The sequence below is a fragment of the Sebastes umbrosus genome, chromosome 13 (genome assembly GCF_015220745.1).
Source record: "Sebastes umbrosus isolate fSebUmb1 chromosome 13, fSebUmb1.pri, whole genome shotgun sequence".
In the NCBI taxonomy this organism is placed as follows: domain Eukaryota; kingdom Metazoa; phylum Chordata; class Actinopteri; order Perciformes; family Sebastidae; genus Sebastes; species Sebastes umbrosus.
The window spans coordinates 6,109,813-6,134,995 of NC_051281.1; the positions used below are offsets into that span (position 1 = coordinate 6,109,813).

Genomic DNA, 25,183 nt, shown 5'->3' on the forward strand with positions numbered 1-25,183 from the left:
TACTTAAGTCGTACCTTATGTAATAAAGGAGTGTCTTGTATTTATCTGCAACACCTGTAAACAGGTTAATTTGATATGAATGTGGATTATGGATTATGTAATATTCAATAGATGTTAAAAAAAAGTGCATTTGTCTGTTGGGTTTAACACAGGGATGCCCAAACTTTTCCCTTGGAGGGCCAAAACTGGAACTCAATGATGAGCCATGGGCCAAAATTAAACACTTATTGTATTATTAAGATGCAAAATGGTACTAGGATCCCAAGTTCCCTTAATTGAATATGTTTTACATAGTTAGCCCCTTAAAACCCACCTGCTGAATACAACTGGGCTCATTTATGCAATTTATGCATTTCCAAGACTGTTTAGGGACCCCAGTATGTAGAAATATTAAAATACACCATTTTTAGAATAGGCAAAAATAACACATGTATACTGCATTCAAAGAACTGCATGTTTTCCCCAAAACTGCATAGGATTATTATAAAGTGGACATGTCTGTAAAGGGGAGACTCGTGGGTACCCATAGAACCCATTTTCAGTCACATATCTTGAGGTCAGAGGTCAAGGGACCCCTTTGAAAATGGTCATGCCAGTTTTTCCTGACCAAAATTTAGCCTAACTTTAGAGTGTTAGCCTCCGTCCTGACAAGCTACAGCATGACATGATTGGTATAATGGAGTCCTTAGGTTTTCTAGTTTCATATGATACCAGTATCTTCTAACAATAAACCCAAGCCGTGTACGGCCTCCAAAAGACAATAAAGTCGGTTGGGTATTTTAATAAAAAAAAAGAATTTGCTAACATCTGGCCAACTTTGGACAGCCCTGGTTTAACAGTAAAGTGTAGAGCCAAATTTCTCATCAGATTTTAAACTTTTTAGGATGAAAATGTGCTTGCTAACAGGTGCTAGCTGTCTAAATTTGTTTTAATATATTTAATTTCATGACCCATTATTTATAGATTGTTTTAGTATAATAGGCCTCCTGTATAATATTTCATTGTGACAGTTGGACAGTAAGCTTAACAAAAGTTAGAGTAGTGCAGAAATTATTTATTCAATGGCATTTTAAACATTCAGTGAACATTTAGTGAACATTTACTGGCAGTTGTCCATGATGCGCCTCATGCTCATGAACCTGGAGTTGCTGAATCCCATGTTACTGAAGTTCCTGTACTCTCCGGGCCTCATGTACATCATCCTGCCTCTGTAGTGGGCCTGCTCGTACATCAGCCAGTGGCCGTCCATCACGTTGCAGGACTGGCAGTCGTTCATGCGGTAACGCTCCTGGATGTTGTCGCAGTCGTCCATCAGCTCATGCATCTGACCACCGAACTGCTCCCTCTCGTAGATCCTCATCCTGAACTGGCCCCTGTGCTGTTTTTTTGGAGAGAATAAAAACAAATTAATGTCTTAATATTACGTTTTGTGGGGGTTGTCAGCAGTAGTTGAATCATAGTATGACAGATTGTTTTATTCCTACCATGGGGATCATACGGCAAGACCTGATGCCACCGCTCATTCCCATCATGTTCTGGTAGTCGGCGTACTCGCCCCTCCTCATGAAGTACTGGTTTCCCATGTAGTTGGTGCGGTCGTAGACCATGAAGCAGCCGCTCTCCACCCTGCAGGAGTGACACCTGCTCATGTAGGAGGACATGTCAGCGCAGTCGTTCATGCACTCATAGGAACGACCCTGGAAGTTCCTGTCCTCGTAGAAGGTGATCTGAAAAAAAAGTGAATTGTAATGGTTAGAAATAAAAACAGCAAGGTGGTGATCTCATTTTGTAAACAGTGATTTCTGCTTATTACAAAAAGATTTTTTAGAAGTACCTTGCCCCTCATGTTCATGCCGGTGTTGCTCATGTTGGCTGTAGATGTGCTGTTGCTCCTGAACTGTACCTCTACCTGGTTAACCCTTTCCTTTTATACCTGACCAAATGTAAAGAATCAGTGACTCCTCCCCCTCAGAGGACCCCCCTTACTCAGCAACTTACTATTGAAGCCAACATAATAACCAACATGTAGAGGTTACTAAATAGGGAATGGGAAGCACGGAGCATTCTAGAGCGGCACCGCCATTTTTGGAGGGTGACGTACGGAGCTAAGGTAGCTGTCATTATCTGTCACCGGTCTATTCCTCTGTCAATCGCTCATCATCAGAAATGTATAAAGTACATGCCAAAGACAAATACCCACATAAAGAGAAGCTGACAGAGGCAAAGGGGCGATTTATTACATAATTGAAGTTATTTAATGATATCAAACCTTACAAATTAGAAGGACCTTGACAGCTTGCCACCCATTACTGTCACTAATGTGTTTTGGCGTTATTTAACACCTGTCAGCAGTTCAAAATATGTAAATCTCAAGAGGCTAATAGCCTACTGAATAATTAATCTACCGGTATCTTGAGAAATGAAACGTTAGTCTATCTTTGTGTCTGAATACTATATATTGTATATATATATTACATTGCATCTTTTGAATCTTATTCACTGTGTTTTGTGTTGATTTGGCAGTTCTTTTGACACTTATATCATTAAGTATATGACATTTAGATCTACAAGCCAAAATGCTAACCACACAATCATCCGGACAAAGATAAACTAGATAATGTTATGCTTACTGAATACTAACAACACGTCACTAATGCATATTTAATTTACCGGTATCTTGCAAAGTGAAACCCATAACGTCAGCCTATTGCACCTAAATGCACCTCTGATCAGATGTTTTTTAAAGTCCAAAACGCGTTCCATGTTTCATACAGGTGTTCGTAAATACTTAAGTCGTACCTTATGTAATAAAGGAGTGTCTTGCATTTATCTGCAACACCTGTAAACAGGTTAATTTGATATGAATGTGGATTATGGATTATGTAATATTCAATAGATGTTAAAGAAAGTGCCTTTGTCTGTTGGGTTTAACACAGGGATGCCCAAACTTTTCCCTTGGAGGGCCAAAACTGGAACTCAATGATGAGCCACGGGCCAAAATTAAACACCTATTATATTGTATTATTAAGATGCAAAATGGTACTAGGATCCCAAGTTCCCTTAATTGAATATGTTTTACATAGTTAGCCCCTTAAAACCCACCTGCTGAATACAACTGGGCTCATTTATGCAATTTATGCATTTCCAAGACTGTTTAGGGACCCCAGTATGTAGAAATATTAAAATACACCATTTTTAGAATAGGCAAAAATAACACATGTATACTGCATTCAAAGAACTGCATGTTTTCCCCAAAACTGCATAGGATTATTATAAAGTGGGCATGTCAGTAGAGGGGAGACTCGTGGGTACCCATAGAACCCATTTTCAGTCACATATGTTGAGGTCAGAGGTCAAGGGACCCCTTTATAAAATGGCCATGCCAGTTTTACCCCACCAAAATTTAGCCTAACTTTAGAGTGTTAGCCTCCGTCCTGACAAGCTACAGCATGACATGATTGGTATAATGGAGTCCTTAGGTTTTCTAGTTTCATATGATACCAGTATCTTCTAACAATAAACCCAAGCCGTGTACGGCCTCCAAAAGACAATAAAGTCGGTTGGGTATTTTAATAAAAAAAAAGAATTTGCTAACATCTGGCCAACTTTGGACAGCCCTGGTTTAACAGTAAAGTGTAGAGCCAAATTTCTCATCAGATTTTAAACTTTTTAGGATGAAAATGTGCTTGCTAACAGGTGCAAGCTGTCTAAATTTGTTTTAATATATTTAATTTCATGACCCATTATTTATAGATTGTTTTAGTATAATAGGCCTCCTGTATAATATTTCATTGTGACAGTTGGACAGTAAGCTTAACAAAAGTTAGAGTAGTGCAGAAATTATTTATTCAATGGCATTTTAAACATTCAGTGAACATTTAGTGAACATTTACTGGCAGGAGTCCATGATGCGCCTCATGCTCATGAACCTGGAGCTGCTGGATCCCATGTTACTGAAGCTCCTGTACTCTCCGGGCCTCATGTACATCATCCTGCCTCTGTAGTGGGCCTGCTCGTACATCAGCCAGTGGCCGTCCATCACGTTGCAGGACTGGCAGTCGTTCATGCGGTAACGCTCCTGGATGTTGTCGCAGTCGTCCATCAGCTCATGCATCTGACCACCGAACTGCTCCCTCTCGTAGATCCTCATCCTGAACTGGCCCCTGTGCTGTTTTTTTGGAGAGAATAAAAACAAATTAATGTCTTAATATTACGTTTTGTGGGGGTTGTCAGCCGTAGTTGAATCATAGTACTGTATGACGGATGCTGCTTTATTCCTACCATGGGGATCATACGGCAAGACCTGATGCAATCCCTCATTCCCATCATGCTCTGGTAGTCGGCGTACTCGCCCCTCCTCATGAAGTACTGGTTTCCCATGTAGTTGGTGCGGTCGTAGACCATGAAGCAGCCGCTCTCCACCCTGCAGGAGTGACACCTGCTCATGTAGGAGGACATGTCAGAGCAGTCGTTCATGCACTCATAGGAACGACCCTGGAAGTTCCTGTCCTCGTAGAAGGTGATCTGAAAAAAAAGTGAATTGTAATGGTTAGAAATAAAAGCAGCAAGGTGGTGATCTCATTTTGTAAACAGTGATTTCTGCTTATTACAAAAAGATTTTTTTAGAAGTACCTTGCCCCTCATGTTCATGCCGGTGTTGCTCATGTTGGCTGTAGATGTGCTGTTGCTCCTTAACTGTACCTCTACCTGGTTAACCCTTTCCTTTTATACGTGACCAAACGTAAAGAATCAGTGACCCCTCCCCCTCAGAGGACCCCCCTTACTCAGCAACTTACTATTGAAGCCAACAGAATGCAGAGGTTTTGTACATTTTTTCAGTGACTGGGTACCTCGTAGTGGCAACTGACGCTGCATCTGTGACGTCTCACGGCGTCCCAACAAAAAGATTCCACGTGTTTCGTGGCGTTGACCAATAGGAGAACAGAACTGTAAACATGGTGGAAGAGGAATGATGTTGGTGCTGCTAGGTGGAACTGTGAAAAAGCAGCAAGGTCAGTCATTTTTTCTTTCTTTTTCTGGGCTTTTCCAAACACAAGATAGGCAAGTATCAAACACACCGCTTCAGACGCCATTGTTTGTTTACATTCTTGTACATGAGCCTCAGTCGACATTCAAGGAGCCAGTCAGAGGCGCGCATCAGAGCGTTATAGTTAATTTACAATGCTTCATCATTGTAAAACAAAACACTACATTATCATTGCTGAATCCATCTAACATTAAACCAGAATTTAAGTGAACTGACTCTGAAATTGCTAACTGTTTTAGGTCACTGCAAAATAATCTTTAGCTTGTGCTTGTTGTTAGCGGTGTACGAAACATAATTTTAAGCTCATTGATTGGATGTGTTTTACCAAAGTGGTCATGGGAGTCGTAGCCGTATAAACCAACAACTGGCGAGACAAGGCGTAGTTAGAGAAATATTTCACGTCTAAAATAAAAAAAAAAAGTGTCATAAACAACAATTAGCTAACATTATCCCAACACCCAGGAGCAGGTAATTTAGTTAATTAATGACATTCTTGAAGTCGTCCCGCAGCACCCCAATCCCAATGACATCAGGCAGGTCGTGAAAGATGGAAAGCTATGATTGGTTGGGGGTGTAGTCTGTCGTCTCTCGGCCGAGTCACGGCAAGAATTTATGACGTTATAATCGCCTAATCTGACCATTTTAACAGACAAAATTGTGTATCCTGCATTCGACATTAGAGGTGACGTAGAAAAGAAAAAACTGAAAAGAAATATTCAGCAAACATATTCAAGGATTAATTAAATACAGTAAGTAATAAAGACTGACTTCGAAAATGCTCGGATGCGTGATTTGGTATTAAAACATCAACTAAAAATGTTCATTTTAGTCTCAACGTTGTGTTTGTATGATTCTGATATTATTGGAGATGTTGACTACCCATGATTCACTGTTTAGTTTCAAATAAATTAAAAGTTATTTAATATTTAAATGTTCTCGTTTTAACTGTTGTAACAAAAACATAATGAACCGTGACCCCAGACACATGTTGAACTGTAAGACTGTGTATGTTTCACCCCTACTATATCAGAATCAGGTTTATTTGACAAGTAAATACATACAAGAGATTTTACTCTGTTTTAATGCATCTCTCTCAATGTACTTACACAGAAATAGAAATAACAGCTAGGGACCATGACGACAAAGCTGGACAAATAAAGATAAGAAATAGACAGAGTTAGGTACACAATTAGTGAGAAAAGGTGTTTATTTAAATATTATTTAACCAACGACCAACATGTAGAGGTTACTATATCGGGAATGGGAAGCACGGAGCATTCTGGAGCGGCGTCGCCATTTTTGGATGGTGACGTACGGAGCTCCGGTAGCTGTCTCTATCTGTCATCTGTCTATTCCTCTGCCAATCGTTCATCATAAGAAATGTATAAAGTACGTGCGGAAGACAAATACACATATAAGGAGAAGCTGACGGAGGCAAAGGGGCGACTTATTACATAATTTAACTTATTTAATGATATCAAACCTTACAAATTAGAAGGACCTTGACAGCTTGCCACCCATTACTGTCACTAATGTGTTTTGGCGTTATTTAACACCTGTCAGCAGTTCAAAATATGTAAATCTCAAGAGGCTAATGTACAATTTACAAACAGAAAGGTATATGACGTTAAGATCTACAAGTCAAATGCCAACTACACAATCATCCGAACAAAGATAAGCTAGCTAATGTTATGCTTACTGAATGCGGACCAAAGGACGGCTAATACTGTATAATTAGTCTACCGGTATCTTGGGAAATGAAACTCATAACGCTAGCCTATCTTTGTGTCTGACTATATACTATATTACATTTCATCTTTTGAATCTTATTCACTGTGTTTTGTGTTCATTTGACACATGTAAATAATGTTCCATTGAAAAACGGGTAGGTGACATAATGATCTACAAGCCAAACACCAACTACATAATCATCCGCACAAAGATAAGTCAGTGCTGTAACTCACACGCTGCCTTTTATTTACTCCTCTACTTCATGGTTGTTTTTTTTTTTTTACATTTAACATTTGATATTACAATATATTGTTATTAATTGTTTTTTATTTGTTTGTTTGTTTTATTGACACAACAAACATGAATTATTTCTGTATTGTTTTCTTCATGCATGTTCTTTTTAAATATCTATATATTGTAATTTGCTTAATGAATTGTATATATATGTATATGTTTTTGTTTTTATTTTGTTTCTTTTTTTTATTTATTATGGAATTGACGCTTTGGCAATATTGTTCACCTGACAGTTATGCCAATAAAGCAAATTGAATTGAATTCATAAACTACTTAATGTTATGCTAACTGAATACTAACAAAACGTCCGCTAATACTGCATATTTAATTTACCGGTACCTTGCAAAATTAAAACCCATAACGTTAGCCTATTGCACCTAAATGCACCTCTGATCAGATGTTTTTTAAAGTCCAAAGCGGGTTCCATGTTTCATACGATATACAGGTGTTCGTAAATACTTAAGTCGTACCTTATGTAATAAAGGAGTGTCTTGCATTTATCGGCAACACGTGTAAACAGGTTAATTTGATATGAATGTGGATTATGGATTATGAAATATTAAATAAAATGTAAAAAAAAAGTGCCTTTGTCTGTTTGGTTTAACAGTAAAGTGTAGAGCCAAATTTCTCGTCAGATTTAAAACTTTTTAGGATGAAAACGTGCTTGCTAACAGGTGCTTGCTGTCTACATTTTTTTTAATATATTTAATTTCATGACCCATTATTTATAGATTGTTTTAGTATAATAGGCCTCCTGTATAATATTTCATTGTGACGATTGGACAAATAGCTTAACAAAAGTTAGAGTAGTGCAGAAATTATTTATTCAATAGCATTTTAAACATTCAGTGAACATTTAGTGAACATTTACTGGCAGGAGTCCATGATGCGCCTCATGCTCATGAACCTGGAGCCGCTGGATCCCATGTTACTGAAGTTCCTGTACTCTCCGGGCCTCATGTACATCATCCTGCCTCTGTACTGGGCCTGCTCGTACATCAGCCAGTGGCCGTCCATCACGTTGCAGGACTGGCAGTCGTTCATGCGGTAACGCTCCTGGATGTTGTCGCAGTCGTCCATCAGCTCATGCATCTGACCACCGAACTGCTCCCTCTCGTAGATCCTCATCCTGAACTGTCCTCTGTGCTGTTTTTTTGGAGAGAATAAAAACAAATTAATATCTTAATATCAAATTTAGTGGGGGTTGTCACCCGTAGTAGAATTATATTATGACAGATTCTGTTTTATTCTTACCATGGGGATCATACGGCAAGACTTAATGCAATCCCTCATTCCCATCATGCTCATGTAGTCGGCGTACTCGCCCCTCCTCATGAAGTACTGGTTTCCCATGTAGTTGGTGCGGTCGTAGACCATGAAGCAGCCACTCTCCACCCTGCAGGAGTGACACCTGCTCATGTAGGAGGACATGTCAGAACAGTCGTTCATGCACTCATAGGAACGACCCTGGAAGTTCCTGTCCTCGTAGAAGGTGATCTGAAAAAAAAGTGAATTGTAATGGTTAGAAATAAAAACGGCAAGGTGGTGATCTCATTTTGTAAACAGTGATTTCTGCTTATTACAAAAAGATTTTTTAGAAGTACCTTGCCCCTCATGTTCATGCCGGTGTTGCTCATGTTGGCTGTAGATGTGCTGTTGCTCCTGAACTGTACCTCTACCTGGTTAACCCTTTCCTTTTATACCTGACCAAACGTAAAGAATCAGTGACTCCTCCCCCTCAGAGGACCCCCCTTACTCAGCAACTTACTATTGAAGCCAACAGAATGCAGAGGTTATGCAAATTTTTTTCAGTGACTGGGTACCTCGTAGTGGCAACTGATGCTGCATCTGTGACGTTTCACGGCGTCCCAACAAAAATATTCCACGTGTTTCGTGGCGTTGACCAATAGGAGAACAGAACTGTAAACACGGTGAAGAGGAATAATGTTGGTGCTGCTGCCGTAAAAAAGAAGAAAGGTCAGTCATTTTTTCTTTCTTTTTCTGGGCTTTTCCAAACACAAGATAGGCAAGTATCAAACACACCGCTTCAGACGCCATTGTTTCTTTACATTCTTGTACATTCTTGAAGTCGGCCCCGCAGCACCCCAATACCAATGACATCACACAGGTTGTGAAAGATGGAAAGCTATGATTGGTTGGGGGACAAATGTGTAGTCTGTTGTCTCTCTCAGCCGAGTCACGGCAAGAATTTAAGACTTTATAATCATCTATTGTTATCGCCTATAATCTGACACAGTGCCAATCTTAATAAAAATATTGTGTAGTCTGCACCCGACATTAGAGTTGAAGTAGAAAAGAAAAAACTGAAAAGAAATATTCAGCAAACATATTCAAAGACTAAAAACATACAGTAAGTAATAAAGATTGACCTCTAATTTATTACAAAAATGCTTGGATGAGTGATTTGGTATTGAAAAATCAATATACAAATTTTCATTTTAGTTTCAACGTTGTGTTTGTATGATTCTGATATTATTGTAGATGTTGATTCACTGTTTAGCATTTATGTTTCAGTTAAATTAAAAGTTATTTAATATTTTAATTTTCTCGTTTTAACTATTGTAACAAAAACATAATGAGCCGTGACCCCAGACACATGTTGAACTGTAATTTTGTGTAGGTTAAACCCCTACTATATCAGAATCAGGTTTATTTGCCAAGTACATACATATAAAGAATTTTACTCTGTTTTAACGCATCTCTCTCAATGTACTTACACAGAAATAGAAATAACAGCTAGTGACAAGGTTAACAAAACTGGATAAATGAACATAAGAAATAGACACTAGTATGCAAACACGTAGTGAAAAAAGGTGTTTATTGAAATATTATATAATCAATGACAAACATACAGGGGTTATAGGGGATGGGAATCGCAGAGCATTCTGGAGCGGCATCGCCATTTTTGGAGGGTAATGTACGGAGCTACGATAGCGGTCTCTATCTGTCATCGGTCTATTCCTCTGTCAATCATTCATCATCATAAATGTGTAAAGTACGTACAAAAGACAGATGCTCATATAAAGAGAGGCTGACAGAGGCAAAAGGGGCAATATATTACATACTTGAAGTTAGTTAATGATATCAATCCTCACGAATAACGAGGACCTTGACAGTTTGCCACCCATTACGGTCACTGGTATGTGTTGGCGTTAGTGAACATCTGACAGCAGTTTATAATATGTAAATCTTTGGAGGCTCATGTCCAATTTACAAATAGGTGGGTACAGGACTTTCAGATCTACAGCCAAATGCTAACTACACAATCATCCGGACAAAGAAAAGATAGCTAATGTTATGCCAACTGAATGCTTACCAAACAACGGCTAATACGGCATAATTAATCTACTGGTATCTTGGGAAATTAAGTGTTAGCCTACCTTTGTGTCTGACTATATACTATATATATTACATTTCATCTTTGAATCTTATTCACTGTGTTTTGTGTTCATTTGACACATGTAAATAATGTCCAATTTAAAAACGGGTAGGTAAGATCTACAAGCCAAATGCCAACTACACAATCATCTGGACAAAGATAAACTACCTAATGTTATGCTAACAGAATACTAACAACACGTCGCTAATACTGCATATTTAATTTACCGATATCTTGCAAAATGTAACCCATAACGTTTGCCTATTGCACCTAATTGCACCTCTGATCAGATGTTTTTTAAAGTTCAAAGCGCGTTCCATGTTTCATACGATGTACAGGTGTTCGTAAATACTTAAGTCGTACCTTATGTAATAAAGGAGTGTCTTACATTTATCAGCAACACCTGCAAACAGGTTAATTTGGTATGAATGTGGATTATGGATTATGGATTACTAAATAAAATATTAACATTGCTTTGAAAATTGAATAGTCTAATTTTGATTTTATTGCCCAATTTTTGATTATCCATAGTCTGTAATGTTTACAAATTATACCCAGAATATTAATCCTACTTTCATGATAAGTGCCTTTGTCTGTTGGGTGTAACAGTAAAGTGTAGAGCCAAATTTCTCATTGGATTTAAAACATTTTAGGATGAAAACGTGCTTGCTAACAGGTGCTTGCTGTCTAAATTCTTTTAATATATTTAATTTCATGACCCATTATTTATAGATTGTTTTAGTATAACAGGCCTCCTGTATAATATTTCATTGTGACAGTTGGACAATAAGCTTAACAAAAGTTAGAATAGTGCAGAAATTATTTATTCAATAGCATTTTAAACATTCAGTGAACATTTACTGGCAGGAGTCCATGATGCGCCTCATGCTCATGAACCTGGTGCCGCTGAATCCCATGTTACTGAAGCTCCTGTACTCTCCGGGCCTCATGTACATCATCCTGCCTCTGTAGTGGGGCTGCTCGTACATCAGCCAGTGGCCGTCCATCACGTTGCAGGACATGCAGTCGTTCATGCGGTAACGGTCCATGATGCTGTCGCAGTCGTCCATCAGCTCATGCATCTGACCACCGAACTGCTCCCTCTCGTAGATCTTCATCCTGAACTGGCCCCTGTGCTGTTTTTTTGGAGAGAATAAAAACAAATTAATGTCTTAATATCAAATTTTGTGGGGTTTGTCAGCCGTAGTTGACTCATAGTATGACAGATTTTCTTTTATTCTTACCATGGGGATCATACGGCAAGACCTGATGCCACCGCTCATTCCCATCATGCTCTGGTAGTCGGCGTACTCGCCCCTCCTCATGAAGTACTGGTTTCCCATGTAGTTGGTGCGGTCGTAGACCATGAAGCAGCCGCTCTCCACCCTGCAGGAGTGACACCTGCTCATGTAGGAGGACATGTCAGCGCAGTCGTTCATGCACTCATAGGAACGACCCTGGAAGTTCTTGTCCTCGTAGAAGGTGATCTGGAAAAAAAGTGAATTGTAATGGTTAGAAATAAAAGCAGCAAGGTGGTGATCACATTTTGTAAACAGTGATTTCTGCTTATTACAAAACGATTTTTTAGAAGTACCTTGCCCCTCATGTTCATGCCGGTGTTGCTCATGTTGGCTGTAGATGTGCTGTTGCTCCTGAACTGTACCTCTACCTGGTTAACCCTTTCCTTTTATACGTGACCAAACGTAAAGAATCAGTGACTCCTCCCCCTCAGAGGACCCCCTTACTCAGCAACTTACTATTGAAGCCAACAGAATGCAAAGGTTATGTACATTTTTTTCAGTGACTGGGTACCTCGTAGTCTTTAGAAAGGCCTTTTCTCTCACTATAGAAAGCATTCTCAACAGTGCTTGTATAATGTGAATAGGTTGGCCCATGTGACTGGTGAAAACTGTGTATGACCTGTATGGTGCATATAGAGTATTTTCTGTATTTCGTTATAGTGAGAATATACTTTAGCCTACATGTCTCTATTCAGCAGCCCATTTAAGAAGTTTTAAATTGATAGTAGTGATAGAAGTGCTTTACACACATGAAGTATATTTTTGTTCTTCAATAAAACATTCAGAGGCAGAAAAAAATATTTCATCCCAACCTTTGGACTTCATTTGGTAAACTTCAACAAGGACGGATATTCTTTGATTGCATAGTTTGCCGTGTGGTAACAGTTTGATAAATTACTAAATTATACGACAGAGATGCCTATAATACAAAGTTAAGAAAGTTATTTCACTTGGAGGCAAAAAGATTCACGTTATGAAACTAATTTACAATCCAAAAATCTATAGTGTAGCAAATTTTAAATTTAAAAAAGCAATATTTCATCATATATATATAATTTAGGGCTGTCAGCGTTCACGCAAATCCGTTTTAACGCCACTAATTTCTTAAAAGCATTAATGTAACTTGCGATATGTAATTAACCTCTTAAAAATCAGACGGGCCGCCGTTAGCTAGAGTTAACTGGCATCATATGAAACTAGAAAACCTAAGGAATCCATTGGTACCAACCATGTCATACTAGCTTGTCGTGAAGGAGGCTAAATAACGCTCTAAACTTATGCTAAATTTTGGCGAGGGAAAACTGGCATGGCCAAGATAAATACTTGACAAATCTCCCTTTAAGGTACATTTTGAACAGATAAAAAATGAGCGATTGAATATTTGAATCAATTGGCAGCCCTAATGTTATTATTATTTCACTGTCTTTACTGTACTGTGTGGCTGTAGTGAGTTTGTTTCATTGATATGTTAAGTGTATATATCTGAGAAATAGATATAAAATGTTATACAAACTGACTTTCAGCTATGTGCACTGTGGGCCAGGAAGACAAACATGAAAACACAAAGTGAGACAACAAAAGAAAGTGGATTATGAGAAGCTTGACAGCGCATACAGTACACAGGATTTAAAAATGTACTGCAAATATAGAAAAAAAATACTACAATCGTAGTGCTAATACAGGAAACAAAAATGCAGAAAAGACGGCAGGAATTGGCTGCTCTGATGTTGTCAAAATTAGATTTGCTCATGTATAACTAAAATCATAATAACACACTTACTGGATAATTCATACAAAAATCTGTATATAAAACTATTTTAAAAGATATGTATTTTTTTTAAACTTAGTAGCAAAATCTAATGAAATATTCAATCCATATTTGTTGGCGTTTAGCCTTTCAAAAACAACATTTTCTCTCCCGCTTGACACACACAAAGGAAGGCACACACCTGTATTAACGGGGCGGTCTAGCAGCACTCTAACAGAACCATAAATTACATTTATTTAACCACATTAAACAAAAAGCTATTTTGGCTCTAACGCTATTATAGTAAATTAATTAAATCGTTACCAAAAGAAAGATCATATTATGTATCTACATTCACTTAGAGAATCTGTCAAAGACGTCATCACTTTATTTATGTTGAAACTGATTTATAGCCTAATCATTAAAGAAAGATGATATAACAAAAAAGAAAACAAATAATTTAATTCACTGAATCACTTTATTCAAAATGAGGATTTTGTTCGAGGATTTAAAATGTTTTCTTTGTTGATAACGTCGGTGGGGGGCTCAGTTTTTCTTAGATACAAGTAGGGGGCACAATATGTCAGACAATTCAATTTAAATATTTGTGTGGACTGATGGTGGTGCCAGAGAAAAGGTCAGCAAAGGTCATGGTCAACAAAAGCCTTTCAATTCATACAATGGACAATATAAACAAAGTGTTGGTGAGGTGCAAATTTGAAATGACAATGGCACTAGTGTAAAGGTCAAGAGGTCATCCAAATCATTGAACTCAGTGCTTTTGGGATCATGATATATATTTATATATATTGTGTACAGAATGTATTCCTACTAAATCCTCCCTAAAACAGTTAGATCTTTAATATTCCATGATGATATCATATGCCACAGATTTATATTATGGTCCTCAATATGACTTATCACAAATGACAAAATATGTTTTAGTCTAGAACAGTCTCTGGTACAATATAGCTTCTGTCATTAACTGAAAATATTTGCTCTGCAGCACATTTTCTTTGCAAATCAGTTATGGTGTAAGTTTACCCTACTGTCATTAAAACACAAATGATCCCATTAAAACCAGCTTTTATGGCCACCATTTATTTTATCTTAAGTTTACTATTCATTTTAAGAGTAAAATATTGAAAGTTGGAGTGGCTTCAAACCACAAACAAGTTTGTGCCAAAAAAAGTTCCAAAAGGATGGTTTACTACTAACCTTGTACTCTTTAGTAAACAGCAAATGTGCAACTACTTGGCATACTGCATGTACCAAGTAATGTATCACAACAACAGACTTTTCTGTAATGTTTCACATTATTTGGATAAAACATATTGAGCCAGAGAATCTAACAATGACTAACTATGTCACTGTGATATGTACATCAATTAAGCAACCCTGTCTCCTTCAAAATTACGTTCCCATACAACTAAACTGCATTTTCAGTTACGTTTTGAGGGAAATATATTTTCTGACGGATTACGGTCGCACTTTTAAACAGCTTTAAACACTTGGTTAACTTTTTAAATAAAAAAAAAAAAAAAATGCAACAAAACTACTTGGTTGGGTTTAGTTAAAAACATCATGATTAAAATATGTGGCTTTTAGTTAAACACGGGACACGAATGGTGGTCTTCTGGGCGATAGTCCGGTGTTTGTTGACCCGTCCATCCACCCCAACCTCCTCCCTAAACAATCTGTGTCACGGATACGTTTCCCTCCAAATTTAATTCACAATGCAGTTTCGTTGTATGGGAGCGTAATTTTGACAAGACCAGGCTGTAATTAAGCAAACAAGATATTAAAGTGGCAGTAGGCAGTTTATTTTTGGCATCATTGGGCAAAAATTCCATCATAACCTTTCAGCATATTGTAATTCAAATGTCCTGAGAGATAACTAAACTTCTGCTCCTCCTCATGGCTCTGTTTTCAGGCTTTAGAAAATCTAGCCTGTGACGGGAGACTTTGACCAATCACAGGTCATTTCAGAGAGAGAGAGCGTTCCTATTGGCTGTGCTCCGGTCATGTGACCAGAACTTGGCGTTCCTTCACCAGATTTCCCAATGATTTTTTTCAGGTTGCCTGTTTCATATACTACTGTCAGTATAAAGTGACCGCTTTATAAAAATAACTTTTTTAAATCATATTTGCTCCAATCTCGCCTACTTTGCTACTCAGCTTTAAAGGAATTGTTCGACATTTTTAAAGGATTTTTTTCTGATGTAAAAAGATGTAAAACATGCCATGTCATGTATGTCGGTGGTGTGCGCTCACTGGAATGTCCTAGTCACATACAGGAATGGCTGCCCAGTCATGTGCTAAATTCATATTAAATGACGCAACAAGTACATTTTGTCAAAAAAGGTTTTTATTACTTCGGTTTATTTAGACATATTCTACAAAACTGTTTTTTACATGTCCATGATGCGCTTCATGCTCTGGAACCTGGTGCCGCTGAATCCCATGTTACTGAAGCTCCTGTACTCTCCGGGCCTCATGTACATCATCCTGCCTCTGTAGTGGGGCTGCTCGTACATCAGCCAGTGGCCGTCCATCACGTTGCAGGACTGGCAGTCGTTCATGCGGTAACGATCCATGATGTTGTCACAGTCGTCCATCAGCTCATGCATCTGACCACCGAACTGCTCCCTCTCGTAGATCCTCATCCTGAACTGGCCTCTGTGCTGTATTTTTTTGGAGGGAATAAAAATGTCTTAATATCAAGTTTTTTGGGGGTTGTCAGCCGTAGTTGAATCATAGTATGACGGATGCTGCTTTATTCCTACCATGGGGATCATACGGCAAGACCTGATGCAGTCCCTCATTCCCATCATGCTCTGGTAGTCGGCGTACTCGCCCCTCCTCATGAAGTACTGGTTTCCCATGTAGTTGGGACGGTCGTACACCATGAAGCAGCCGCTCTCCACCCTGCAGGAGTGACACCTGCTCAGGTAGGAGGACATGTCAGAGCAGTCGCTCATGCACTCATAGGAACGACCCTGGAAGTTCCTGTCCTCGTAGAAGATGATCTGAAAAAGGAAAAAATGTAAGGAAATAGGGATTTAAGCTAAAAGATATATTAGATAATCAAAAATAACTGTTGAGGTGAGTGTGCTTACCTTGCCCATGGTCATGATTGCGGTGTTAGTAGTTCAGAGAACTATGTTGCTGATACACTGATGTCTGTCCTGTTTTAACCGTTACTTTTATACCTGACCAAACCCACAGAATCTGTGCCTCCCATTGTGTAAACCCCTGAGCAAGCAACATGGTATAGAGGCCTATACTGTGCTCAGGGGTATTTGTCACATTTCCATGTGACTGTACCCCCGAGAAAACTTTAGAATGGATTTTTCCATAGGGAAGTCAATACAATGAGCATTTTTTGTAGTTACAATACCGAATAACAAACAATAGTCTCTCTTACACATTTCCAAACACACTGTATGGCCCTTTGATTGGTAAGTGGACAATTCATAAACACGAGTTTCCTTTTGTGTGACCACAATAGTCTGACGTGCCAGTCTATAATGCACATCTGTATGTAGAGCCATGTACTGTATATAGTAAACATAAAAAATAACTGTAAATCCTGTACATTACCCAATTTATCAGAAAAGTTATACTATAACGTCATTTTAACTTCTTCTATGAAGACATATTTTATATTATTACAACATATTATGTGGTCATCCATTATCTCTTTATACAGCAGCCTCCACCAATGTGTGCCCACAGGAGGAGTTATAGTTGCTTACATTAAAGTGTGTTATAAACCATTTATGATATGTTTATATACTGATAATAGTAGGGAGTTAACCTCATCCTGAAGGTAGATACCAGGCTGTCAAAGTTGTTTTTCAATACTTTATTTAGAAAGTTCAATACAGTTGTTACATAAAGTACATGTTCATATTTCACAGTAAATATAAAAATAAATTATACAACAAATAAAATGTAAGGAAAGGAAATGAAGATGAATAAAAGAAAAAACAATTGGGGTCTGTTAAACAATTGGAATAAATCTGAAATGTCTGAATAATCTAATAGTTTTTGCCAATTTTCGAATTTTTGAGTATTAAGTTTTCAATTGTAGTCAAATATGATTTAAAATCAGTATCTTTAAAAGTATAAAAGGATGGCTAATCTTTTAAGCCATATCATTTTATGGATATAATATTTGATTTTTATAAGATATTAATAATTTAATTATATAAAACCAGTGAATGTGGCACAATCTCTGAAAAGTATCACACGTAAATGGATTTTACATGGAGTTGGACTTCAGTTTAAATTTTAGTGGCGATGTCAAAGTTTCCAAGCATACCTATGTGTGGCCGGATTTTGAAGAAATGTGTATACATGTATATAAATGATGCACAATACATAAAAAATATTTAACGTGGGGTCTAGGGTTTGAATAATTTATTGTGAAAAAAACAAAACATAGCTTCAGTGATGAGCTGGAACAAGCTGATAATAGTCTAAAAGTGATAATGTTACACAGTGCAGAATAAGATCATTTTTCACCTTCAAGCTACTAAAAGGGGAAGGGCATTGGACCATGGGATTAATTAATCATTTGGACATGTTGGGTAAAAATTGCATAACTTATGTTCATTTCAAAATGTATTTCGAACATGTAAAATAAAAAAAGATATATATATATAAAAAAAAAGAAAAGAGAATGATCATACAAAGAAGTGGACAGCCAGAAAAAAAGTAGTATTTACATACAATGAAAAGCATAAGTAAAAGAAATTGTCAAACACTTGATGCCTTGATTTACGTATTCAAAAAGCAGTGAGTAGAAGTACAAACTTATTCAATCCCACCCCTACTCCATAACTCATAACTTATGTTCTTGTAAGTATCCGAAGAAATGTGCTTGAGAATCAGAATCACCTTTTATTGTCCAAGTATGTGAACACATACAAGGAATTTGACTCAGTTTTTTTGCATTGCTCTCAATGTACACATAAATATTGCTAAGAACAAGGGACAACAAAGGTATACAAGTAAAAGTAAAGAATAGACAGGACTGTTATGTACACAGGTATGTGAAACAAATAGGTGTATATATAAATTTATATATAAAAAGCACCAATGACCAACAATAAAAAAATAAAATAGAATAAAACGTCTATAGGGAATGGGAATAGCGCACGCCACTATTATTGGAGGGTAGAAGCTACGGTAGACTGTTATGAGTCGTGTATCATCAGAAATATATAAAGTACTTGCGAAAAATACCCATATAAAGAGAAGCTGACAGAAACAAAGGCGCCATATATCACAAATTGAAGTTAGTTTATGATATCATTCCTTACGAATTAGAAGGACCTTGACAGTTTGCCAAACATTACGGTCACCGATGTGTTTTGGCGTTAGTGAACACCTGTCAGCAGTTGAAAATATGTAAATCTTTGGAGGCCGATGTTCAATTAACAAACAGGTAAGTTGTCTATATGACATTAAGATCTACAAGCCGAATGCCAACTACACGATCACTCGGACAAAGATAAGCTAGCTAATGTTATGCTAATGGCATACTAACAAAACATCAGCTAATACTGCATATTTAATCTACCAGTAAAATGAAACCCAAAAAGCGTTAGCTTTTGACATTTGACAAGGCCATGAACATTATATCAAGCTAACTCAGCACTGATGCTAAAAAGCCTACAGTACTCGGGCAAAAAGTCATTATCCTCAACAGTTGATAATTTGCGTGAAAGACGTGGAAATGAAGGAGCGGTATTGTCCTCGGATTATTTATTTAGAAAAATGTGTGTAATGTTTGTTCTTTCTAATATATTGTTGTTTACTACTTTTGTGACGGTAGTTTACAGTAAATTGTAAAAAAAATATTTTGGTTTTGTACACGTGTTACCAGAAGATGTCTTGCTGTATTTTATTGACATTCATTAAAGCGCCCTGTTTTCACGTGGGTTGGGCCAAATGTTTGCAGTGACACAAAAACAAAAAATGAACTATGATTATGGTGGACACAATAATCTTTCAACTTAATGTCAAACATATTTATAACCAAATCAAAATGAAATACCATGACATCAGAATTTAGAAAGTTACATTATTTATTGAAGTCAGAATGTACAATTAGCACATGTCCATGATGCGCCTCATGCTCATGAACCTGGTGCCGCTGAATCCCATGTTACCGAAGCTCCTGTACTCTCCGGGCCTCATGTACATCATCCTGCCTCTGTATTGGGCCTGCTCGTACATCAGCCAGTGGCCGTCCATCACGTTGCAGGACTGGCAGTCGTTCATGCGGTAACGCTCCTGGATGTTGTCGCAGTCGTCCATCAGCTCATGCATCTGACCACCGAAGTTCTCCCTCTCGTAGATCCTCATCCTGAACTGGCCTCTATGCTGTGAAGTGAAAGAGAAAATGTTTTTTTTTCCGGAGATAAAAAGGTGCCACTCAAAGATCACCTGTTCAGGTGTGTTTTATACCTACCATGGGGATCATACGGCAAGACCTGACGCCACCGCTCATTCCCATCATGCTCTGGTAGTCAGAGTACTCGCCCCTCCTCATGAAGAACTGGTTTCCCATGTAGTTGGGACGCTCGTAGGCCATGAAGCAGCCGCTCTCCACCCTGCAGGAGTGACACCTGCTCAGGTAGGAGGATATGTCAGCGCAGTCGCTCATGCACTCATAGGAACGACCCTGGAAGTTCCTGTCCTCGTAGAAGGTGACCTGAAAAAGAATGAAAGAGTTTTAAAGACCACAGTCATAAATACATATTTACATGATTACATATATCCCTTTACATATTAGTTTTTTTCCTACCTTGCCCATGTTGATTGCGGTGGTTTTTCCAGATCTCTCAGAGAACCGTGTTTGAACTGATACTCTGCCTGTCTGAACAAGGTACATTTATACCTGGCCAGAGACAAAGACTGTGTGCCCCTCTATTGTTCAATTACCTGACTCAGCAACCTACTATAGAAGCCTATAGTTTTGCGTTGCTTACCAATATACCAACAGGGTCACAACCTCTAAACAGAATTTTCCTTTGACAAGAATGGAGCATATTTCTTTCTAAAAAATGGTTTATGAGTTTGGTTTTTATAAAAATGTTGCTGGAACTGCACAATACAACTACTGATTCCATTAATATGCTAGTCAAAAGCCACAATTATAGCTTGATTCCCCTAACAATAGGATCCAACAAGCTTACATTTTACCAAAGCTAAACATTCAGTGGACAAAGGGGGTTTTCAAACAAAATCACAACAGCCATCATTTGTGGGTAAGCACATCATTTTATTGTCATCTGAAATAGCAGCCAAGTCACACAGCAGTTCGTGAAATAGTCATGAAATTTAATGTATTGATTCATGTACAAATATCAAATTCTTTTTATAGAGTATAGAGAGCGACGAATGCCGCATAGGGGTGGGTCATAAAACACAGGACTTTTACCCAGGAGGTTCGTGTCCCGTGTGAAACCACAAGTCAAAGTTGATTTATTTGTCACGTAACTTCCGTTCTTAAGTTACAGCACTTCTGGAGTTATTTTAACCCGAACCACAACCTTTTCCTAAAGCTAACTAAGTAGTTTTTATCACGTAAATTCTGTGCTTAAGTGAAACCACTTTTCTGTGTTATTTTAACCCAAACCGCAATCTCTTCCTTAACCCAACTAAGTAGTTTTGTTGCCTAAGCCTAACCAAGTCGATATTTTCCTTAACCCAACTAAGTAGTTTTGTTGTCTAAGCTTAACCAAGTCTATCTTTTCCTGAACCCAACTAAGTAGTTTTGTTGCCTAAAAGCTGAATATGGGTAGTGTTAATTGGGGTCAAGCACACACACATTTTTGCTGTTGGTTGTGGCTGCGACTTTGCCCATCAAAGTTTACCAAAATACTCAACGTGATGCGAAAATGAAAATTTGCTTGTCACCGGAGGCATCGAATGGATGTGAACGGGAGGCGAATATTCGCCAATGTCAATTTTGTGCATATGTGACCGTGCCCTAATTCCAGCTTTGGTTTTTATACATTTCTTTCTACAATAGCAAGAGGTCATTGAAATGATGTTAGAACTAAACTCTCATTGTTAATATGGCGCCAATTAACTATCGTTAAGTGTTCACACATAATGGACCTCTGACTCACACATCATGAGTTTTCTTGTCCTGGCATGACTAATAAACTACAGATAGGGTCTTTTATATGAACTGCTTGCTACAAATTTAACTATTAGCCATTGCATTACCTGTCAAAAAGAAGCAGCTTTATCTTCAATTCAGTTCTCTTCTTATTAATATTCACTCTCATCTCTGAGCAATTACTGTCTCATTACTTTGTGGGTTCTTTTCTGCCTGTGATTTATTTGACTCAACTTTTGCAAAGTTGAACATAACCATTACTCAAGTTATTGCTATTGTTTTCTGTGAGTACAACTACAAACATGTCACATCACTTCCTGTGTGAAGAGCTCTGATTTAAACAGACTTCACAGGCTATAAGTCCATTATATGCTCGAGTGGTAGTGAGCTGCTGCCCAGAACAATGAAACCAAACATTAGCTCAAAGACAGTTAGACTTAGTTCAACCAGAGCTAGTATTAATTAGACCATTAAAAACTGAAATAAAAACTAAAATCTGGTCCTTTCTCTAGGTTCCATGGTGGAGAGGAGGTTGTGTTGCTCTGGCTCTATCTATTTGGCGTGGAGAGGAGGTTGTGTTGCTCTGGCTCTATCTATTTGGCGTGGAGAGGAGGTTGTGTTGCTCTGGCTCTATCTATTAGGCGTTGAAAGGAGGTTGTGTTACTCTGGCTCTAAATATTTGGCGTGGAGAGGAGGTTGTGTTGCTCTGGCTCTATCTATTTGGCGTGGAAAGGAGGTTGTGTTGCTCTGGCTCTATCTATTTGTCGTGGAGAGGAAGTCATGTTGTTCTGGCTCTATCTATTTGACGTGGAAAGGAGATCGTGTTGCTCTGGCTCTATCTATTTGGCGTGGAAAGGAGGTCGTGTTGCGTTGGCTCTATCTATTTGGCGTGGAAAGGAGGTTGTGTTGCTCTGGCTCTATCTATTTGGTGTGGAAAGGAGGTCGTGTTGCTTTGGCTCTATCTATTTGGCACGGAGAGGAAGTTGTGTTGCTCTGGCTCTATCTATTTGGCGCGGAGCGGAGGTTGTGTTGCTCTGGCTCTATCTATTTAGCGTGGAGAGGAGGTCATGTTGCTCTGGCTCTATCTGTTTGCGGTGGACAGGAGGTTGTGTTGCTCTGGCTCTATCTATTTGGCGTGGAGAGTCGGTTGTGTTGCTCTTGCTCTTGCTGAGGTTTCTTCCTTTTTTTCTTTTTTCTGGTTATGTTGTTTTCGTACGTATGTTTACTTAGTTTACGTACTTTTTTTTTTTTCCCGCTCATCTTCTAACTTGAAACACTTGGCAAAGTACTCAAAACCATTAACACCATTCAACTTTGCAGATGTCATGAAATCAAGATTTGTAAACACATACTCTTGCTCCATCTTAGCAACTAACTACTCACAGAAAGCATTATTTCATCAATCCCACCTCCACCCCAGTGTCCACCTGTAGACTCTGTAGCCTGATTCTAGTCCCTCTGAAGTGCTGGACATTTGTTATTTTCCCTCCTTAGATTCTCAGGGGTGAATTCACAAAGAATGGATTGCGGCCGCTGATAACACCATGAATTGCGCATCATTTGCAACCCCTATTTGCCCCGTCTCAAGGTCTGATTAAAAGATATTGCACTAATGATATTACAGCACAAACACGCCCAGAAGGTTTTGCAGCTAAGCGTTGCAGTTAAGAGTCAAGGAGAACAAATTTAAAGCAGTTACAGCAGATATAAAGATAGACATGGGATCCTAATAACTTGACCAAGGCACTTAAAGGGACAGTTTGTAACTTCTTACACGTATAAATCATTGCGGGTCGGTGTCCTATGTGTGCTCGCGTGTGGCTACGCTGTTCAGACTCAGACTCCAACACAAACTACACGGAAGCACCAAAACCGCAAAGTTCTATCTAGTGAAGCCCGTCTTGCAAAACAGTGTTGGCCGCGGTCAGAGGACGCGGGGGAGACCGTAGATTTGGTCTCCAGGACCGGAGTCTCTGCTGTACTCTGCTCCTCTGCCTGCCTGCCTGCCTGCTAGTCTTCACTCACATACCGCGCTCGTTCTAGCTCAGCTCGCTCCACCTCACGTTCATGCGCACACTGCAGCAGAGTTAGTTTAGCTCTGACAATATCTAGTGAATGTACAGTGGACGTTTGTGCAGAAATAACTGCTGCAGCTCCTCCAGACCAACAGAAGTTTCCCGTGTCTTGTGAAGTGACAGGGCTCTGCAGCGGGAAACGTTATCGTCTCCAACCAAAACTCCGGTGTCTCCCCTGTTCCCTGCGGCTGCGGTCGGGAGGCTGAGGCAGGAAAAGCCAACACTAGGATCAGCACTGATTCTTGAAGAGACCTTCGTCTGGTCAGCTAACATTACTGCCAAGCAGCTAAAATATAGAGTGATATTGTGGTTTTAGCTGACGTGTGTCGCCTCACTGTGTTGAGTGATACTCGTTCATGTCTATTTAGAGCGAGCACATGCGCGAACCTGACGCTGACCTTTGTTGATTTAACGGCCACAGGTGTCGCTGTTAACAAGCAATTCTGATTCTTACAAACAGTCCCTTTAAGCATTGTAATCAAACCACAAATACATTAATTAAAAATAATTTCAATATTTGACCTGCTAGAACTGATTAAGCATTTGCCTCTACATTCTCTGGAATAAGATGTACGGTACATGTACACTATAGGGTGAATTGTGTGCTGCAGAAACAATAATGTCAATGTAATCTGTGTGGAAATTTGAATTCTGTTATAAAACGAAATAAAACTGAAAGACATTTTAATAAAATACCATTGAATTCAGGGCTGTAGCCAGGGTTTAGAATTTTGTTTTTTCTTTTAATGGATGATATGTCTTTATTTCAAGAAAAACACAAAATTCATGCAGCAGGTGACAATTAGAAATATAATGTAATATAATGCAGTAGGACATTCTGCATTGATTTTAAATACGTATTCTCCTCTGGATCAACTTCTCTCATTTAACACATGTATGAATAATTTACTCTCCCCTCCTCTTTTGTGTAAGTAACCTCTTTAAATGTGCATGTGTCACCATATTCACCTCAATAATAGCCTACATCAATTCATTTGAATTCATTTATAAACTTTAGTAGCTCATATGCACATTCAAAGCATGTCCCACATGTGTGTTCTCTGAGAAGTTGAGAATATAGTTGTAATAATTTGAGGAAAAAAGTTGTAATATTATGAGAGTAAAGTCACAATTTAATGAGAATAAAATCAGAATATTTTAAGAAAAAAACTACCCCGTTTGGGACTCTGGTCTCTGGATGAAGTTGAAGTTTAGGGAAGCGGCTGTGCGTTCAGCGGTTGTAGGAATCAAAGATAACATCAAATGGCATCGAAGAATAGCAGAACATGGCGTCAGTAGTTTTCAATATTATCTTCTAATACTGTGCATATATCACCAAGTACAATTTTAGTTTACATGTAGTTTTTTGTGTGTGAAATCGCTGCAGTAATTACAACTGTCTTATTGATAGATGTCAGTTTCAAGCGGTTTCACGTCATTCAGAT

General features: G+C 38.4%; 6 protein-coding genes across 6 annotated transcripts; all 6 read right to left on the minus strand.

Annotated features, from left to right (window-relative positions):
• Nucleotides 1-1,033: 1,033 nt before the first annotated feature.
• Nucleotides 1,034-1,965, minus strand: LOC119500343 (gamma-crystallin M3-like). Its single transcript, XM_037790036.1, has 3 exons — nucleotides 1,835-1,965; nucleotides 1,485-1,727; nucleotides 1,034-1,378 (listed from the first exon to the last, which is right to left on the minus strand). The coding sequence occupies exons 1-3, from the start codon at nucleotides 1,865-1,867 to the stop codon at nucleotides 1,100-1,102; spliced, it is 555 nt and encodes a 184-aa protein (XP_037645964.1). The 5' UTR covers nucleotides 1,868-1,965; the 3' UTR covers nucleotides 1,034-1,099.
• A 1,924-nt stretch (nucleotides 1,966-3,889) lies between these two features.
• On the minus strand, nucleotides 3,890-4,688 carry LOC119500402 (gamma-crystallin M2-like). The gene is made up of 3 exons (XM_037790109.1): nucleotides 4,633-4,688; nucleotides 4,282-4,524; nucleotides 3,890-4,168 (listed from the first exon to the last, which is right to left on the minus strand). Exons 1-3 carry the CDS (start codon nucleotides 4,663-4,665, stop codon nucleotides 3,890-3,892), a joined length of 555 nt encoding a protein of 184 aa, XP_037646037.1. The 5' UTR covers nucleotides 4,666-4,688.
• Nucleotides 4,689-7,873: 3,185 nt separating this feature from the next.
• On the minus strand, nucleotides 7,874-8,777 carry LOC119500344 (gamma-crystallin M2-like). The gene is made up of 3 exons (XM_037790037.1): nucleotides 8,677-8,777; nucleotides 8,327-8,569; nucleotides 7,874-8,218 (listed from the first exon to the last, which is right to left on the minus strand). Exons 1-3 carry the CDS (start codon nucleotides 8,707-8,709, stop codon nucleotides 7,940-7,942), a joined length of 555 nt encoding a protein of 184 aa, XP_037645965.1. The 5' UTR covers nucleotides 8,710-8,777; the 3' UTR covers nucleotides 7,874-7,939.
• A 2,539-nt stretch (nucleotides 8,778-11,316) lies between these two features.
• LOC119500341 (gamma-crystallin M3-like) lies at nucleotides 11,317-12,134 on the minus strand. Its single transcript, XM_037790035.1, has 3 exons — nucleotides 12,067-12,134; nucleotides 11,717-11,959; nucleotides 11,317-11,608 (listed from the first exon to the last, which is right to left on the minus strand). Exons 1-3 carry the CDS (start codon nucleotides 12,097-12,099, stop codon nucleotides 11,330-11,332), a joined length of 555 nt encoding a protein of 184 aa, XP_037645963.1. The 5' UTR covers nucleotides 12,100-12,134; the 3' UTR covers nucleotides 11,317-11,329.
• Nucleotides 12,135-15,866: 3,732 nt separating this feature from the next.
• On the minus strand, nucleotides 15,867-16,754 carry LOC119500347 (gamma-crystallin M3-like). Its single transcript, XM_037790042.1, has 3 exons — nucleotides 16,640-16,754; nucleotides 16,307-16,549; nucleotides 15,867-16,204 (listed from the first exon to the last, which is right to left on the minus strand). The coding sequence occupies exons 1-3, from the start codon at nucleotides 16,652-16,654 to the stop codon at nucleotides 15,932-15,934; spliced, it is 531 nt and encodes a 176-aa protein (XP_037645970.1). The 5' UTR covers nucleotides 16,655-16,754; the 3' UTR covers nucleotides 15,867-15,931.
• A 2,846-nt stretch (nucleotides 16,755-19,600) lies between these two features.
• LOC119500348 (gamma-crystallin M3-like) lies at nucleotides 19,601-20,400 on the minus strand. Its single transcript, XM_037790043.1, has 3 exons — nucleotides 20,341-20,400; nucleotides 20,005-20,247; nucleotides 19,601-19,916 (listed from the first exon to the last, which is right to left on the minus strand). The coding sequence occupies exons 1-3, from the start codon at nucleotides 20,347-20,349 to the stop codon at nucleotides 19,641-19,643; spliced, it is 528 nt and encodes a 175-aa protein (XP_037645971.1). The 5' UTR covers nucleotides 20,350-20,400; the 3' UTR covers nucleotides 19,601-19,640.
• Nucleotides 20,401-25,183: the final 4,783 nt, after the last annotated feature.